This window comes from Colletotrichum fioriniae (assembly GCF_027942845.1).
Source record: "Colletotrichum fioriniae strain IMI 355084 chromosome Unknown scaffold_10, whole genome shotgun sequence".
NCBI classification, from domain to species: Eukaryota; Fungi; Ascomycota; class Sordariomycetes; order Glomerellales; family Glomerellaceae; genus Colletotrichum; species Colletotrichum fioriniae.
This window is the reverse complement of record NW_027076846.1, coordinates 254,887-272,638: the sequence shown is the minus strand read 5'-3', so window position 1 is coordinate 272,638 and position 17,752 is coordinate 254,887. Positions and strand designations below refer to the sequence as shown.

General features: G+C 53.7%; 7 protein-coding genes and 2 non-coding genes across 9 annotated transcripts; 4 read left to right on the top strand and 5 right to left on the bottom strand.

The window, feature by feature from the left end:
- Positions 1–1,998: 1,998 nt before the first annotated feature.
- On the bottom strand, positions 1,999–2,072 carry N0V96_008126. Its single transcript has one exon. It is a non-coding gene; the product is annotated as a tRNA-Asn (tRNA).
- A 972-nt stretch (positions 2,073–3,044) lies between these two features.
- On the top strand, positions 3,045–3,139 carry N0V96_008125. Its single transcript has one exon. It is a non-coding gene; the product is annotated as a tRNA-Ile (tRNA).
- Positions 3,140–4,299: 1,160 nt separating this feature from the next.
- Positions 4,300–5,147, bottom strand: RPS16 (40S ribosomal protein uS9; the record flags this gene model as incomplete). Its single annotated transcript, XM_053193816.1, has 3 exons — positions 4,300–4,590; positions 4,883–4,954; positions 5,079–5,147. The coding sequence occupies 3 exons, from the start codon at positions 5,145–5,147 to the stop codon at positions 4,300–4,302; spliced, it is 432 nt and encodes a 143-aa protein (XP_053048761.1).
- A 544-nt stretch (positions 5,148–5,691) lies between these two features.
- Positions 5,692–6,474, top strand: dot2 (ESCRT II complex subunit Dot2; the record flags this gene model as incomplete). The annotated part of the gene is made up of 1 exon (XM_053193817.2): positions 5,692–6,474. One exon carries the CDS (start codon positions 5,692–5,694, stop codon positions 6,472–6,474), a length of 783 nt encoding a protein of 260 aa, XP_053048762.1.
- Positions 6,475–7,309: 835 nt separating this feature from the next.
- On the bottom strand, positions 7,310–8,325 carry N0V96_008122 (uncharacterized protein; the record flags this gene model as incomplete). The annotated part of the gene is made up of 3 exons (XM_053193818.1): positions 7,310–7,684; positions 7,748–8,023; positions 8,155–8,325. 3 exons carry the CDS (start codon positions 8,323–8,325, stop codon positions 7,310–7,312), a joined length of 822 nt encoding a protein of 273 aa, XP_053048763.1.
- Positions 8,326–10,668: 2,343 nt separating this feature from the next.
- N0V96_008121 (uncharacterized protein) lies at positions 10,669–11,928 on the top strand (the record flags this gene model as incomplete). The annotated part of the gene is made up of 4 exons (XM_065758236.1): positions 10,669–10,797; positions 10,845–11,018; positions 11,078–11,416; positions 11,494–11,928. 4 exons carry the CDS (start codon positions 10,669–10,671, stop codon positions 11,926–11,928), a joined length of 1,077 nt encoding a protein of 358 aa, XP_065612991.1.
- A 273-nt stretch (positions 11,929–12,201) lies between these two features.
- Positions 12,202–13,607, bottom strand: TYR1 (prephenate dehydrogenase (NADP(+)); the record flags this gene model as incomplete). The annotated part of the gene is made up of 3 exons (XM_053193820.2): positions 12,202–13,247; positions 13,348–13,459; positions 13,551–13,607. The coding sequence occupies 3 exons, from the start codon at positions 13,605–13,607 to the stop codon at positions 12,202–12,204; spliced, it is 1,215 nt and encodes a 404-aa protein (XP_053048765.2).
- A 1,091-nt stretch (positions 13,608–14,698) lies between these two features.
- On the top strand, positions 14,699–15,823 carry ATS1 (alpha tubulin suppressor; the record flags this gene model as incomplete). Its single annotated transcript, XM_053193821.2, has 1 exon — positions 14,699–15,823. One exon carries the CDS (start codon positions 14,699–14,701, stop codon positions 15,821–15,823), a length of 1,125 nt encoding a protein of 374 aa, XP_053048766.1.
- A 90-nt stretch (positions 15,824–15,913) lies between these two features.
- On the bottom strand, positions 15,914–17,580 carry N0V96_008118 (uncharacterized protein; the record flags this gene model as incomplete). The annotated part of the gene is made up of 6 exons (XM_053193822.2): positions 15,914–16,057; positions 16,121–16,734; positions 16,787–17,002; positions 17,059–17,206; positions 17,265–17,402; positions 17,467–17,580. The coding sequence occupies 6 exons, from the start codon at positions 17,578–17,580 to the stop codon at positions 15,914–15,916; spliced, it is 1,374 nt and encodes a 457-aa protein (XP_053048767.2).
- Positions 17,581–17,752: the final 172 nt, after the last annotated feature.

Here is a 17,752-nt window from a genome sequence, read left to right as displayed (position 1 = left end):
CTGTCATATATCAGTCTGTACCTACTGGAAGGGTATTGATTCGATATCAAGCTGATCTAATCTTCCAGTCATGTAAGCTTAGATTTGACATCTGATCTGAATCCTCAGCGCTTCGGGACTGAGGAGATGCAAATATGAATAACCCAGATGGCGTAACAGCCTCGGTGAAATCTTGGATGTGGAATAGGTGATCAAGCAATCATCTTTCGAGTGTGGTACATACTAGCATACTTATCTTTACTCAACTTTCTTGAACCTTGCCAGAGCTGCTCTTTCGTAGCCCAGCACAAGAAAGCACTCCGACTGAAAGACGTCCACTGCTACCACCCGCCAAGCCTATTCTGTTGAACTCTCAAGATTGTCTATGATGACATCGAATGCTTCGAATTCGGGTTCGGCATGTTTCTCGGTCGATGTGGGAGCCGATATGGTGCACTTTCTGTCTGCTGTGGCCTGCAAAGCCTCACGGAGATGGGTTTTTCTCCTCGGTGGCCGCGCACTGCGAGGTGGTCACGACAACCGCCCGGCTCCCTCAACTTGCAGTAAACTGACCACCTGTTTGACCTGATGACACTGAGATCGGCGGGATTACTGGTAGAGTCGGCCGGACTGGCATAAGATGCGCCCCAATGAATCTTGAATGTCGTCGACCTGGCAACAAAGCGCTCAGCAGACCTGTTCAAAAGCTATTATATAAGGTTACGAAGAGGATCTATAGATTAATGAGATTTGACTGTCTCGATCTTGCACCAATAAATTCAACGAAAAATGTCGGAAGAACTGTTTACCGTTTATGAAGGCCGGACCTTCAGCCGATCCATCTTATTCTTGACGATCTACGCCTACGTTTCTCTGGGCCTATTACTGCTCGTGGCACAGCGGCTTGCCCGGTCAGAAAGATTCGCCAAGATCCCCTCTCGTCGACCAATAAGGTCGGCCAGGTCTGACAGAAGGCCGGGCGAAAGCCCCCTTCTTCCGTCTAAACCTTCGTCTTCGCAACGAAGAGCCCCGTGTAAGTCGTCAACGCTGTCTTTGTCGCAGTGTGACTATCGACTGGTCTTTTGAGCTAACGTCCATGATGCCACACAGATGGCAAATAGTTCTAGAGTGAATTCAGATATTGGGCGAGCTGTTCTACTCGATCCTGGAGGCGCCAAACTGGAAAGTCACCAGCGCCACTACTTTACGGAATGTTATGAGGCGAGCATAATCGGAGACTCTCCATTACGACACACAGCAAATGCATTATGCCGACGGCTCTGGAAGCGTAGTCGATAGACAAGACGTTAATAACACCAAGCCGCCTCTCCATATGCACCATCGATCCAGAGAAGCGATGGAGAAGACTCGATCGCGAGAAGTAGCCGACCGACGGGAAGAAATCTTCGGTCTTCAAAATCCACAGCTATCATGCTGCAGCGCATCATGGCTAACAGACACGATCTTGTGAACGCTTCTCGACAGACATCTAGCGCAAGAAGCAGGCCGGCCGGTCAAAATTAAGACACGAGTGACGGCCATAGCCGGAACATGTCCTACAAAGTTCTCCGCCGCCAGCGAGACCAACATTGCGCTACTTCCTGCTCAAGGCTGAGAAGAAGGCGAGCAAACAGGCTGGGTGAAGGACGCGGGCTACGGGTCATGGGCGTTTGGTTCGCTCTGATGTCGTATTCGACGGTGGAAGTTCCATTGAGAGGAGACAAGAAAGCATCATTGACATCAATATTCCCATATGGGTGCTGATGTTGTCGTAAATCAGTATTTTGCTTTGCTTCAACCTCGGTCGGACCTCTGTGACCAACATACAAAAGTCTGAGTTCTCCAACGCCAAGTCAGCTCAGCGCCTTTAAACTTTGAGGCGGTTGAGGCTCGCAAAAGTTTGAATGAGCAGCAAACGGGCAAGTATACCGACAACGCAACGCATTCAACACACAGTTAGAGTCAAAAGCACAAAAATGGCAAAAGAGAACTTTCCCAGGTGGATTTTAACCACTGCATCTCCCCGAGGTGGGCTCGAACCACCAACCTCCAGATTAACAGTCTGACGCGCTAGCCAATTGTGCCATCGGGGATTAGCTCGAATTGAGCTGTTGGGCTGTTGTTGCGGAGGCCAGCCGGTTGAGTACTTATGTTGGCTTTGCTGGCAGCGAGCCCGGTTGTGTGTTGTTTCAAGCCCTAGAGAGCGGGTCTAAGAAGCGCGGGTCTTTGAGCAATTGGTGTCATGGTGGTCATGGTGTGAATAGGACGGAAATGGTGATTGGTGGTGACTCAATTTGTTGACCCACGTGGTGCATGAGTAGGTAGCAGGTGCGTGTGACTCGGACGGGCTTGGTTTGGGGAATCAATCCGACTAAATGTTGGGTAGCGTCACGGTCAGATTGTCCAAGACGCCAATCCAAAGAGTATGTTAGCCAATGTGGCCGCAATAGTCGGTGGTTGTAATTGTCGTATATATGATTGTTGGAGATCACGAAACAGGCGTAAGGAGCCGTGGTACCCAACGTTGATCTTGTCCTGTTGTGAGCTGCAATACGGCCAGCTAATGCCAGCTCTTCATTGGTGAAAGTTTATTGACGACTGAACTTTACAAGGTGTCATGCCTCGCGGTGAAATTCATGAGAATCATGAAGAACCAGTTATTGATATCTACGAGAACTGGACCCCTAACGGTACAAGGATTTCTAAGGAAGTGAAATCAGGACTAGTAAGACCTTAATCTCAGTGCGACAATATGTCCTGTCAGCTCAAAGGCAAAAACGCTTGTGAGCTTCACGAGCCTTGAGGCATGTAAGCCTTACCGAAATGCCCTTCCCCACATCAACGCAGTTCCCATGATGTGAAATTCAAAATCAAACATTCAATCTCGACGTCTCGTCAGTAGGCACTTTACTATAAGGGCCACAGCGGTCTGTCTCGTGCTCTCCGTGGACTAGAGCCCACCATTTCCTCACAAACCACCACCATCCTTGTCTTCAAGGTGGGGGGTAATCTCATGATACTCTTCCTCTAGGGCTTCAAGCCCGGGAGCTTTCAACAAATCAGCCGGTCGGTTAGCTCAGTTGGTTAGAGCGTGGTACTAATATTTCATCAGAAATGTCGAGTAATGCCAAGGTCGGGAGTTCAAGCCTCCCACTGATCATCTCCTTTTGCCCCTGATGGCGAGAATCATGGGATATTGTTTTTGTGTAACTGGTAACCGTTCACTTGTTTCCTGTCGTATGCAGCGGATATGTATGTATCGCCAGTGCTTGCGGAACCTTGTCGGGCAAAAGTTACTAAAGTGATGACATGAGTACGGAGGTGACTCACATGAAGAATTCGAGACCGAGCCGTGGCTGAGGGCCAATAGGTAGGTTGGTAGGTAGAAATGAGCTTGGCTTTTTACCCAAATCGCCCCGTCTACGGAGGACTGTCACTAATCATCCGCGGGGTGCTGGGGAGGTGAGAACAGAAAGCGGTTGGGCTTGGGACAGGTGACAGATCTTGAATGGCTCAAAGACAGGAGGTCGTGTTCAAGTGAGTACACTGTACCAGGTAATGCGTAGGCCAAGAATCTCTCAAGATGCACTCTTAGTTCACTGGTGTAAGGTGGTATGCGTGCGAAGGCCGTGGTGTAAGGGAAGCTTTGCGACTCATTGCGAGTGAGTACGTGGCGAAGAGCCAAGCTAAGGAATATGCCTCACGAGGCCTCGAGGAGCGTAGTACGCCAAAGTCAAGACCAGCATCGAGACGGAAGATGGACACGTGGGGTTGTTCATCCATGTCATTGTTGGGGAACCATGATACACTCACCCGAGCCTTACGTGGTGGACACAACTGTACCCAGCCATACCAAAGATTGCAACGAAGGGAGGATTAGAAGGAAGTGAAATTAAAAAAGAAACACGGCACACGCATAGCTCGAGCCCAGAACGCCGTGTCATGAAGTTTCAATGTTTCATTTGCCTGCCTGACCCTTTACAAACCAAGCCAAGCAGCGATACCGCGAGGCATGCCATGCAATGTGCATCGACCCGGAAATCGAATGCTTTCTCTGGCCGTCCGTCCCTTTTCGAACGTCTTTGTTTCCTTTAAAAGACGAACGAGAAAGGGAGAACGGAACCAGATCCTTTTGATCCACGTTTGACTCCCCCGTAAAACAGTAACTGCCAAATTTTTCGCGGGAAACACCAAAAGCTGACCGGACCCGGGAAACCACGACAGTTTCCTTCCCAAGGTTTTTTGTTGACTGCCGCATAAATTCCCCCAATTTCCCCAGGCTGTTCCACACCTTCTCCCAGAAAACAGAAAGAGTACCGTTTAACGGTAAGACTTCTGGAATCTGGAGCGGGCACCCTTACCACCGAACTTCTTGGGCTCGCACCGGCGGTTGTCGGCGACGAGGAGGGTACGGTCGAACTGGACGAGGGCCTGCTTGAGCATGTTCTTGGAGTGCTCGTCGACGAACTTCTGGTAGTAGGCGACGACGGACTTGGCAATGGCCTGACGGATGGCGTAGATCTGGGAAGTGTGACCACCACCGGTGACGCGGACGCGGATGTCGATGTTGGCGAACTTGTCGAGGCCAAGGACGAGGAGGGGCTCGTAGACCTATGGGACGGGAGACGGGTTAGTTCTTTCTCGTTCGGGCTTATGAGGTTTTGATATGCGGGCTTCTCGTGTAGACCCTGGTCGCTAGTCTTTCCTCGAACCGATTTCGCGAATTGGCAAGCAAAGGTTGAGCGCTACGTTGCGCACGACTCTTCGCATCCGTAGACAGAGCATAGCATCGCAGCGCTGGCCCCATGCGTCCCTTCCCTCAATGCCGTGGGTTCCATTCCAACTTTCCATCTCTTGCCGACCAAGTCTTCAACGGAGTTTCGCGCGGGATAAATAATCGTACCTTGAAGCGGAGGATCTCAGGCTGGACAAGCGAGAGGGGCTTGCCGTTGACCTTGACGAGGCCCTTGCCAGCCTAATCACAAAACACAGTCAGCCTTCCATATTTTCCAAGTATCCAAAACATCGTCGCCCCTCCTTCGCCAAAACTTGAATCGGAGCTCTCTCTTTCTTCGGGGAGGAATTTATCGGTATCGTACCTTGCACTGGGCAACGGCGGTGGCGGTTCTCTTCTTGCCGAAGCACTGGACGGTCTGGGTGGACGACATGGTTGCTGCGGGATGGAGGGGGGACTGTTAGGAAATTCGCAACGCGATCGTGAGGCAGGCGTCTATGGTGCTTTGGGAGACAGACTCAGACCGAAATTTTGCGAGTTGGATTTCAGTAAGGGTTGTGCCCTTTCTGCTGGGGGTTTGGGCCCGTTTAGTGGCTGGTGCGGCCGGTGATTCTCCGGGTGGGGAGGGTGAAGCACGTGATGTGGAATTGGTCCTCGATTGTGGAAGTCGCTTAGTGGGCCCCTGCAGCTTTGGGATAAAAACGGATTAGTGGGGATTCTCTGGCCATCTCTCAAAGATTATGTCATCTTTCGAGATTGAGCGCGGAGTGTCCGCCGGGAAACCGCATGTCACTCATCCGCTTCGATAACCTTCCGATACGGGCATCCACCAAGACCACCGAACGCCCCTCTATTCGTAACCTCCACCTTCTTCCGCGACTACAGACATATCCCCGGCCGAACGTCATCCTCCACCACCTTCTTACACACACGATCATCCTACACACTCGATCCGACATACGAACAAACCGCAAAGGATGTCGCGCAAGGGCGTCGGCCTCGCGGCCTTCGACCGCTCCCGCATCACGTCGGCGCAATACGCATCCCACGGCTCCAACCTCCGCACCAGCAACTCCCAAGCCCTCGAAACCCAACTTTCCGTCTTCCGCTCCCTCCTCCAACAGTTCGCGCAAACCCACGCAAAAGACATCCGCTCAAATCCGTCTTTCCGCGCCCAGTTCGCCCGCATGTGTTCCGCCATCGGCGTCGACCCGCTCGCGTCCTCTTCATCGTCCTCGGGCGGGGGTGGGTCCTCATCAATATGGGCGCAGCTGCTCGGCCGATCGGTCAACGACTTCTACTTTGAGCTGGCGGTGCGCGTGGTGGAGGTCTGCAGCGCGACGCGCGACGAGAACGGCGGCTTGATCGGCGTCCGCGAGGTTCGGGAGCGTATCATGAAGGGACGCATGGAGGGCGCGAGCGAGGTGACGGAGGACGACGTTCTGAGAGCCGTCGGCACCTTGAAGCCGTTGGGTAGCTCGCATAGTGTCATCAAGGTCGGAAGCAAGTCGTACATCCGGAGTGTACCCAAGGAGCTCAATACGGATCAGAGCGCGGTGTTGGAGGCCGTACAAGTGCTGGGATACGTGAGCATCTCGATGCTAATGGTTAATCTTCGATGGCCGAGGGCACGAGCCCAGACTGCCTTGGAGGATCTTCTTAGCGAGGGCATGTTGTGGGTAGACAAGCAGTGTCCCGAATGGGAGTACTGGAGCCCTGGCTTCATGGTCGACACCGGCGAGGCGACGGCGGGGGAGTGAAGTCGGCGATCACTTCGCAAAGGAACAAAGACACCTACAGAAAAACGACTCACTGAACAGTATGAGATACGCAGGCGGTGCCCACCACCACGAAGGTAGGAAGGTCAAGCAAAGAGTTCACCACCGGTGTGGCTACGTCTCTTGGTGCTCATGCTGGGATTCGAACTCGGGTACTCGCTAAACCTGTCGTCGAGTAGGCTGGTTGGCGTATAAGTGAATGTTGGCCTTAAACCACTCCACCACCCAGCCAGTTTGACCTGACCCGTCGACCTAGACGGGCGCCTCCTGGCTGGTGACTGGAATGGAATTGACAGAGCCTATAGGGGCTTCTGTTGTGGCGTCGAGGTATCGGATGAAGGGGTACCTTAGGTTGATCCCGAGCGAGCATTTGTCTCGAATACACGAGTCAGTTATGGGTAATCGCCTTCAGAGTTCCTTACAGAGTAAGGCAATCCATCACTAGAACGTGTGATACATGGTAACCTTGTATCGCGCAGCATATAGACTTGGGGAGATGGGCCTCTGAAAGAAATACCAAGCATACGAATTTAAAAATCCAAGCGCGTTTGAACCTATCTACCGACACATGGGACATATAACATGATAGCAACATTTGAAGCAAGCAAATTGTACAGGGATATTCGACGGTCGTTTGCGGTCCATCCAAGCCGCTTGCTCCCAGCTCGCATATCTTCACACTGCCTCCACGTCCCTCAACTCCAGAAATCCGCCCCAAAGGACTGATATCGTTTTCGTATTAGATGTTACCAGATTTCTCATCAACTGGGCGTTATTTTGCTGTCATCTCTCAACCATCTCACCATAGAAGAGTCGTTTAGTAAGGGGGGTTAGGACCTCCCATCGGGCCAGGGTAGTCCTTGGGGCCGGGGTAGTCCTCAGGGCGGCCTCCCATGGAGGGAGAGCGGCCGTCACCAAAGTGCTTCTTGCGCAGGGCAGCGAGACGCTTCTTCTTGGTGATGGTGTTGATGTAGGTGCCGATGATGAAGGACACCAGGTTGAAGAAGGGCACCCAGAGTTGGTCGGGGAGGAACTTCTGAGCGAAGGCCAAGCACAGCGGGGAAGTGACCCAGCTGACCTTCATGACCTTCCAGAATCCAACCTTGACGGTCGCGCGGACCTGGTGGTACGTCTTGGCACCGGCGATGAGGGCCATCGCGGTGAGGTAGATGGAGTTTTGGATGGGCGCAATCTGCGGAATTTGGGTCAGCACGCTCATCTTCATGGACGGTTCTCGCTAGGTCATGCCACTTACTATCAAGTTGCTGACGATAATCTGCAGGATCTTCGCGCGCAAGCTGGTGCGGCCAGCAAAGGTCTTCTGCAGGGCCCAGATGAGGAAGTGGCCGAGGGGCGCGCTGACGAGGGCGCCGTAGGCGGCCATCTTAGGTACACGCGAGGTGAAGTAGTTGCCATGCTTGTTGCGGTCCTTGGCGAGGAAGGATGCAATCAACTCCTGGGCACCGGCGAGAGTACCAGCAGTGAGCATCTTGGTGCGCAGAGGGTTCTGCTCGAGCTGCTTGATGTAGGCCTGGGTTGCACAGCGTCAGCATATCGGCCTGGCATATCCATACTCCCGGCCATGGTGTTACGAGCGATTCTATCGTATCGCCCACACATGACGGAACGGAGCGGAGGTATTGGAGGTATTGGAGAACGAACCGCAAGATAGCCCTTGGATCCCGCATTTTTCTTGCCGCCGGTGATGGCGGTGCCGATGGCCTCGGAGATGGGGTGCTTGCCGCTGGTACCGGGCAGAGGCTCACCGATGAGGCCCTTCTTGACCTCTTCGACACCCTTCTTTATCGTGTCCTTCTCGAACTTGACCGACATGGTGGGCTAAAGCTTCCGGGGTATCGCTAACGTAATCGAGAAAATCGCGGGGGGAAACTGCGGTGAAGGGAGGAGTATCAGCTTGGGAGGCCCGTCTTTGAGGGTGTTTGCGATGGGTTTTCCGGGGGGTGTTCGTCAATTGAATTGCGGCTCCAGAGTGGGAGGGAGTGGCAGCGCCGGGGGCCAATGATTTGTTTACCGCGTCGCTCTGCCGACCGACCCAGGTGCGATTGGCTGATAGCGCGCGACTGGAGCTTGGCTCACTAGAGACCCTCAATTCACAATTGACACGAACAAGTCGGGAGGAGGTGAAGAAATCAGAGCAACGTACCAACTTGACTTCGAGATCGCAAGACGTGAAGAGAGCGTCTGAGCCGTCGTTAGGAGGGGAGGTTGGGCGGCAGCGATAGAGAGAAGAGGGAGCGACGGAGTGGGTTGTTGATGTGTGTGGTCGAGGAGGTTGACACAGCTGGGGCCTTGGGGGGCGTACGGATACGACCTGGGCACGGCAGACTTCCACTAGAGGCAGACAAGCACGACAAGACAGGCCTCGGGCTGGGGGGGAAATTGACTGAATTGATGGGGGTGGTGCCGACACTGGACCAGAGCTTCGCTGCTGCGAAATGCTCATTCGTCCTCCTCCGCGCAACACAACCGGGATGTTGCATGACGGGCTAGAGCTGGACGGAGCTGCAGGGGTGTATCCAGAAAGGACGTCTCATTGGCTGCTATCTACCAATGGCCCGAGGTCTGTTTTTTTTTCCACCTTGGTCCATGAGTCTTGAGAGGAGGGGGAGGGACGGCAGCGGCCCAGAGAATATGACGGGCACCGAATAGACAGATGCACGTCGCACGCCAGCTCATCCCTCTGATGCACTCACGCACTTTACGCTATTACCTTATCCCAATCGAGTGGGAGCAAGTCCAACTCTGTTTGTTTGTCTGCACCTGCCGACCATCTTACCGCAATGCCGGGTTGACCCCTTCTTGTCGTCCCCTCACTTCAGCTAGTTTAATGAAGAAGCTTCATGCTCTGCCATCCCGGATCGTCCGAAGGTCATCCGAACGACTTTTTTCTGATCCCGATGCCACGCTTTGCATCTCAAGCTAAGGATATGGTATTTTTCTAGCATCCGGTCAATAGGTTTCGTCAAACATACTCGGACTGCGCCGGAACCATCAGATGAGCCATGTCAAGTTGTTTTTGTCCAATCACGCTTGACCTCCAAGGTACTGCATGGCTTAGGTAGGTAGGGACGTTCTGTTCAGATATGTAGATGTAGAAGCCATCCTCTGGCTTGGTAGTTCACTTCACTACCATCAAATTCGGGTGGCTCTGGCTCACTTGTGCTCATGATCGGGATATGGAATCGGCATCACCTTGAGTACGCAACGACGCATCTAATATCTGATCAGTACAGTGAGGATATTGGTTGAGTATCTCAATCGTAGGTTTAATCAACGTGGGCTCATTTACTCAACGCTCATTTCACATCTTCATCCTCAGCCACGTACCACGTACCAGAAAGCTGGCGTTTAACTCAAGATCCAATAGTCAAGTATCAGATCAGTATGAACTCCAAACTTGATCAAGACGTCTCCCGCCCGGGAAGTTATGAGGCGCATTCTACTAGAAGATAAACTTCTTTAAAAATGGGAAGATGTGGCGCTTATTGGCCGTTGTTCAATGTGGTGTCTTTGTTGATTAAGACAGGGGATAACTTGAACATGTTCCATCCCATAAAAACAGCTTTAACAAAGCTTATTGAACAACCGAACTACGATCTCAAGAAACATGTAATAACATAAGACAGCATGATCGTCTCACATATCGGCATCGGCATAGGCCTCGTATTACACAGTACTGCGGTAGCATGATACTGCAGACACTACTATCCTAGGCACTATAAGTGATGAAGTAGTGGAAACATGAGATAGAGTGTCCGCCTTACCGTATATACCTCTTTGAATACTCATGATTGCAAGTTCATTGGCTCTTCTTTCATCTCATGCATCTCATGGTGAAGGTCGGAATGAAAGGTGGATGAGTCGGGCGCTCCTTCCCACCATGACCACCAGCCTTACCTTCCTCCCAAGTGCAATCACCCACATGGGCTCCCTCTCTCAGTTCCTCAACACATAGTGCAGGGCCAGGTTCACCTCCTACGACACCTTGCTCCATGACCGCCGCACCTAGGAGTATCTTCTAAACACTCATCCTCATCATCGGGCGGCTATCTCCTCGAGAATCGTGTGCCACGACTTGGGATGTCCGATATCGATATGGCACCCCAGCCCACACACCGCCTGGCGCGTCCCTACGGCGCTTGTACACACGTCACAATGGTTCGAGTGTACAGCTACATCCTCAGGTGCGATTCTTGCGGTAACTACGGGCACTTCGGATGGCTGTACCGGTGTAGCCAGGACCAGGAGGAAATCTTGCGCAACTCCATCTGCAATGGCGAAGAGGTTAGCTTATGCAGCATCATGATACGAGTATGGCACTGACATCTCAGGTCACATTTGATGATATCGGTAAGCAATTGGTCACTGCTGTTCAGCCAAGAAGCCGCGGTCCGGAGAAACGATCAGGGAACGCTGCTAGTTTTCTCGAGGAGATGCCCTCGAGGGATGTCACAACTACCTACACGACCGATCAACTCATGACCATCTTCAACCAACGGAAGCACGTACGTTGATCTAACACGAGAGACTCTATTCGTATGCTGATTCGTTCACTTCCATCTAGCTTGGAGACGTCCTTCGTCGAGAATCTTTCCGAGCGAAGCCGGCACCTACACAGGGCCATGATGGCACACATTCGTCCAGCACCTACGACTTGGACGACATTCTCGAGACCAATATGTCCGCCCCCTGGGTCCCCAAGTCGAAAGATGAGTGCCAGTACAAGATCTGCTCGTATTGTCGCCCCGGCGGAGCAGACCGAGCGTATATCAGCCTGGATGGTATCGCTAAGGGCAACATTCCCGCCACCGCCGCCACCGGATACGGCTTCCACCTCTTTCGCGAGAGACCCGTATGCAATTCTCAATTGCTTGCCAACATTGGTCTTCGATCATCTTCAGGGGTGCGTAAATCTTCCATGCTGCCGGCAAGGACTATACGTTTTATTGTTTTATGGGCAATTTCTGACATTCTTTCCAGGCCTCGGCCGGAACCTCTACAGCATCGTCGGATGCAAGCAGATACATCAGCGATGCTCAGCTTGCGAGCCACTTGGCAGCGCAGCTCAATATCAACGGCACATCTTCTCTCGAACCGCGACCAGTCACTCCTTACACTCTTCTACTCCCACACGCCAATCTGCCTCGATCTCCCGGAACCCCGAACCTCGCCGCCCAAGTCGAGAAGCCTTCTGAACCTAACGAAGACGATTCTTCGTGGCAGGACACGACGGCTTCGACCACGAGCCTTCCGATCGGTGTTAGTGGCCATCTTGGCGACGACGCCACGGAGATGGAGGAACAGGAGGAAGAACAGGGAAACTTCCTCGCACAGCCTCTCAATGTCCCAAACGGTGTGGCCGTCTTGGAGGAGAGCGTGGAGATGCATGAGCCGGACTTGGTCACCCAGGCTTGAAAAGTCGGTATGGTAAGAGGAGTAGCAGTGTTGGGACCACTGGCGTTAGTTGATAAGGCGTTGGATTGCACAAAAAGGTTTTCCGCGGTCGCGAATAGGAATTGTCTACATTGTTCTCTGGTACGGCATATACCCCAATAGAGAGGTGGGCAGTAGACAAGCGTAGGACAGGTGAAGCTTCGCGTGGCTCTGTCAATCAATCAAAATCATCCATCATAACTACATTTCATGAACTCTATCCCCTTTCCCGCCACACACAAAAAACGTGCGTTATCAATCCTTGGTGCTCTCCAGCACAGCCTTCATCATGGCATTGCCCACAGCCACGGCATCCTTGAACCGAGGCTGGAAGAACTGCTGCGTCGTCTCGAACCGGTTCTTCCACGTCTCAAAGTGACCCAGCGAAACGCACTCCGCCCACCCCCTCGCCGCGAACGTGAATTCGAGATCATCGGAGCGGTACGTGTGGTCCTCCACCGCCGTCCGCAGCGCGTCGTCGAGCAGCTCGCGGCTGCGGAAGAGGTGCTCCGCGACGCCGAGCCACAGCCGGAACAGTGGCGTCGAGCAAATCATGTGGTCGTAGGGCACGATGCCCAGCTGCGCCCAGCAGTCCACCATAGCCAGCAGGCTGAGGTGGTTGTTTGCGCGCTGCGGCTCCGTCTGGTCCTCCTTTTTTCCGAGGGAGAAGCGCTCGAGAAGATCCGGGTTCAGCAAGGGGCGGTCCGCCCACTTGGGGCTGCCGTCGTGGCCAAACACCTTTTCCTTCGCGGCGAGGACGCGAGCGCGGAGGGCGGCGGCGTTGCCTTCGAGCATGAGCTTGTAGAGGTCCGTGACGGAGCGGGCGAACTGGGAGATTTGCTTGCGGGCCTCGGGGTTGAGGATCGCGAGGCCGGCGTAGACGTGCCACTTTTGGGAGTAGATGCGCAGCATAATGTTGATCTTGACGTTCTCTACGCCGCCGACGTAGCGCGACATTTCCCAGGGGAACTGGGTGTTTGCGTGCCAGGCTTTGCCCATGGAGAGGAAGGCGGCGTGGGTGACGGCCTGGGTGTCGGCGGTGATGCGGTCGTGCTCGAGGGCCGTGAGGTGGACGTGCTTGGAGCCGAGGACGGAGAGGACGGTCTCGACTCTTGCGACGGCGGCGGCGGACGCGCGGTGGCCGATGATGACGAGTGGTTGGTTGCGCGGGTCGACGTTGGGGCCGTGGAGGGAATGGCAGGAGACGATCTCAACGTCGGTGGGGAGGTGACGCTCAAAGGCTGTGATCTCGGGGGCCTTGCATGAGGTTTGGCCGCCGACGATGGCGCCGAGCTTGGTTGCTAGACGGTCATGTTAGGACACTGATGGGCCTCTCGTGGGATGAGAGTAGGCTGGGGATCGTGGCCAGAGGTGAATGAGGGAACAGGGCAAAAGTCATACATGGTCCATACTGGGCGATCACGCGGTCAATGGCGGCAGCTTCAACGCTGTAGATGATGTAGTCGCTGGCGCGGGAGACGTAGTGGCCATTTCGGCAAATTTGTACATTGTTCTATCAAGAAACTGCTCAGCCGGGGTTGGACACCGAGGGGTTCCCACACTAGGAAGCGTGCGGCAGGGCAAGTCTGGTGGCATTCCCATACATTTCCAGAGAACTCTTCTTTCAGGCTCTCGTACTTTTCTTCCTGGTCACAAGCCATGATCCTGCCGATTCCCAGACGTCAGCCTTCTGTTTCCCCTATCTGCTGTTCCTCCTCTTTTCTTTCCTAGACAACCATAGGCTGTGCGGATTGTATAGCAATGATAAGGCATGAAGCTATTACAGATTCCTGAAAAGCTTTGTTAGCTTTGCTGTTCTCCAAGATGCGAGTCGTAGAAAAGAACAGAGTGATTGTGAAGGTTCAGACAGGTAAAGTTTAAGGTAGCTAGGTGTATCATCATGGAAGGCCCTCAGCGGTACCCGGGGCCAGAATGGTTACCCGAGAATGCCTTGGGCGATACTCTAGCCAAATGCGCTCTTGTCATCATAACCAATGGCGGATGTGATAATGTTGAAGGAGGATGAGAGCAGAGAGAAGAAGCTTACCATAAGAACCGAATAGCGCAGAGGCCCGGCTGGGGAATGAACAATTACTCACTTCCATCCAGCAGCAGATAGCCTCTGCGCATACATCTTCCCCATGTCTCCCATACCAATCAGGCCGACCACGAAATTTTCCATTCCAGCGGGGATGCCGCCGGCGGCCTGAGGTGAAGGGAGAGCCGAAGAAGATGCCATCGTGCCGTGTGCAGAGTGCGCTTTTCCTGTCAGGTTAGAAAAAGTTCTTCCAGGCGAGTCTGAGCTTCTTGTTGGAGAGTTGCAAAAGGTCTACTCGAAGTAAAACCTCTCACATCCTCACAAGCGACGAAAAACTCTGGCGCAATGTCAAGAGAATCGGGTCGCGACGCTGTCTGCAAGCACTGTTCTGCAAGAGTGTTGTGATGCGAATGGTGAGAAGGAAAAAAAGTTGGCGGCTCAAGTTCCGCTTTTTGATCTTGCGGCGCGCGGATCCATTGGCGGAGGCGCGGGAAAGATTGGCCGAAAGATCCCCCTCCATGGAACTGCATAAATGCATACGAGAAACTGGTGGGGGACGAATTTGCTTACTGAGATATTTCGCGGGGTCCACTGAAGCTCTGTCCGGAGCTCAGGTACCTTACCTCGTCGAGACAGCAGGGAGCTCACCCGTCCCGCTGCATATCAAATCGAAAAATATCGAAATCGGCAAAGCAAGGCGAAACATTCTTCAAGATGTCTGTCCTCTTCGCCGTTGGCTCCAACGGATCAGGCCAACTCGGCATCGGCCACAAGGAAGACGTATCCGTCCCCAAGCAAGCAATCTTCTTCCCAGAGGACACCGAATCGCCAGTAGTCAAAATCGCAGCAGGCGGAAACCACACCATTCTCCTCACAAGATCAGGAAAACTTTGTTGGAGCGGAGACGCGACCAGCGGCGCATGCGGCCTCACCTCAGGAGCAGAGACCGACGAGCCCGTGTTCCAACAAGTCCAGCTGAGCAAGGATGAAGCAAACGCCGCCCCGGCCACCGCAGCAGCAGCAACAACAGCATCGACACCAGTCCTGATCGCTGCAACCTGGGAAGCCTCCTTCGTCGTCCAGCAAGACGCCGAAGGAAAGAAGACCAAGCTCTACAGCTTCGGCGCCGGACAAAAGGGCGAGCTAGGTCTCGGAGAGCTCCTCGTCCGCTCCCCGTCCGCCACCCTCTTCAAGGAATTCCCGCCGGCCGGAACTGAGATCGTGGACCTGGCGGCGTGTATGGGCCATGCTGTGGCGGTCCTGAGCACCGGCGACGCGTACGCCTGGGGCAATGTGCGCAAGGGTCAAGGTGGGAGCCCAGAGGCCGTCATCTACTCGCCGAGGAAGATCGAGGGCGTCGACTTCAAGGTTGAAAGAGCCGTCTGCGGAAAGGACTTTACTTGTTTGTTTGGAGCCCCAGGTTCAGGAAAGTTACTCATTCTGGGGTCTGATAAATGGAACATCAAGTCCTCTGCGCCCAGTTCCGTACCAGAGTGGGCAGATGTCGGTGCAAGCTGGGGTAACGTTTATGTCCTGAAGAAGGACGGTGAGCTTATGGCGTGGGGAAGGGACGATCACGGACAGCTCCCACCGCCGAGCTTACCCAAGTTATCAAAGATTGCCATTGGGAGCGAACATGTCATTGCTTTCACAGAGACGGGCGATGTGCTCGCTTGGGGATGGGGAGAGCACGGCAACTGCGGCCCGCAAGTTGAGAACAACGATGTTAAGGGACGGTGGAATGTCATTGCGTCGTCAAGATTTATTCCTCCTGGTTCTAAAATTGCGGGTATCGGCGCGGGCTGCGCGACTAGCTGGGTGACTATCATCACCGGTTGAAAAAATGGTGCAAACATGGTTCTGCCGACTAAGGGCTATTCGAAGTCGGAACAGCAGCAACATCATCACCCTGCCATTCATCCAAATAAATCATGGGCCTTGGTAGAATAGGCCCAGGCGCCTAACATCGTCAAGGCGCTGTGTGGGCTCCAATCCTGCGCTACTGGCTGGAGTCGGGTCGAATTCGGCATTCTCTTCAGCGACTTTGCGGTCAAGGTGCATGGAAGAAGCGGTCTAGAGAGACATGTGCGTTAAGATCATGGTCCTAGGTAGATGGATCGGGCCAGGGAGACTTACGGGCTGATTACTATGATCCCACCCAAGTCTTGCATCCAAGTCTGGATCATCGTCCTCTTCATACCTGACGGGCTCCCACGCTTGTTCGTCTTGGTCATCCACAAAGAGGCTTTGAGAAGCCATAGTTGCGGGAGGCGGTCGCTGTGATGGCCTCAAATCGAACAGTGAAGTGCGCGCGGCGATTCCACTCCGTGATGCAGACGCCGACAGTGCTGGAGGCGGCATGCTCTGCGCGGGTGGCTGCTCCTGGGGCTGCGGGGTCTCAGACGGCGCGGCACTTTGTCTTCTAGACGCGGCCTCGAGCTGCTGCTGCGGAGCCGGCTGGGCGCCCTTTGCCTTGCCCTTCTTCGTCTTCTGGGCCGGGTTGCCTTTCTCGCCGACTGTCATAAGCAGGAACTCGCAGCTTATGCCGTCGCCGGGATAGGTAAACAGTATCGGGCGCGCCGGATTAGAGTACCGAGCGGAGATGTGGTTGCCGGTGATGCCGGCATGTTGGATGATGGCCCGGAAGTCCTTGACGCTGATAACGATTCGGAGTTTATCTTCGACTTCTATATCTTCGAATTCGTCAACTTCGATGGCGATTGATGTGTGTAGTGGCTTCTTGAGGACCTCTATATCCGATGTTAGCATCAATAGACACAACCAAGGAGGTTAGAAGCCAACCGTCTCCATTTGTCGTCTTCTCTGTGTAGCATGTGAAGTTGACATGTTCGCCGTCTGAGTTAATGTCCAGAAGCTCGACTCCGGGACCAAAATGCTCCATCAATTGCCTCAAAGTCCGCGACGGGATGGTCCAATGGTGGATCGCTTCATCTCGGTCGAATTTGGCGTGCACTGGCACTGCAACCTCGAATGGCAGTCGATGAGTAGATGTGACACCTGCATCACTGATCGGTTACTACTGAGTGGTGCTGATCCAAGATTAGGGAGCGTACCATTCCGGAATACCAGCTTCACTATGAAGCGACTCTTTACACCCGGGCCGTCTTCAATAGCGACGTCACAGCGATCGATCGTGCTCTCCTTCTCGCGGTCACGCTGCGGATCGCCACCTGCGCGGCTTCTGAAGATAGAGGCGAGCGACTGTAGAACAATGAGGGCTCTGGCAATGTATATGTAAAAATTTCCGTGAGAATCATACCCTGATATACAGCGTGCAGTAGAACTTGTCCCGGTACTGCGCACTTCCCTCGAACTGGTAGCGAGAGCAGAAGCGATTGGTGGTGAATGTGAAGCAGGAGTATGCCGACTTGGATGCATTGAGTGCAGTAAGTACCAACTGCATACAACTCAGTCAATATCCGGGTCTGTCATTTGCGGTGCTTGAACGGTAGATGACTGACCTTGTCCTTCTTGGCTTCTAGGGAGACCTCATCGCTGAACTTGTTCAAGCAGGCGAGGACGTCGCGGAAGGCTGCAACAGCGTCCTCGCTGAGCGTGAAGTTGAGTACAGCCATCGTGGCACCGCAAAGTCCTAGATTGAGGTTATGATATCATTGAAGCTTGAGTCATGGATGTCAAGTTCGATGTTAATTCACTGCGTTAGGTTTGCTTCGATGTGAGAGGGGCGGTCGTCATAGGCAAAGCGCGTCGGGGCGCGTAAAGTGGTCGTGGGGGTACCTAGGTACT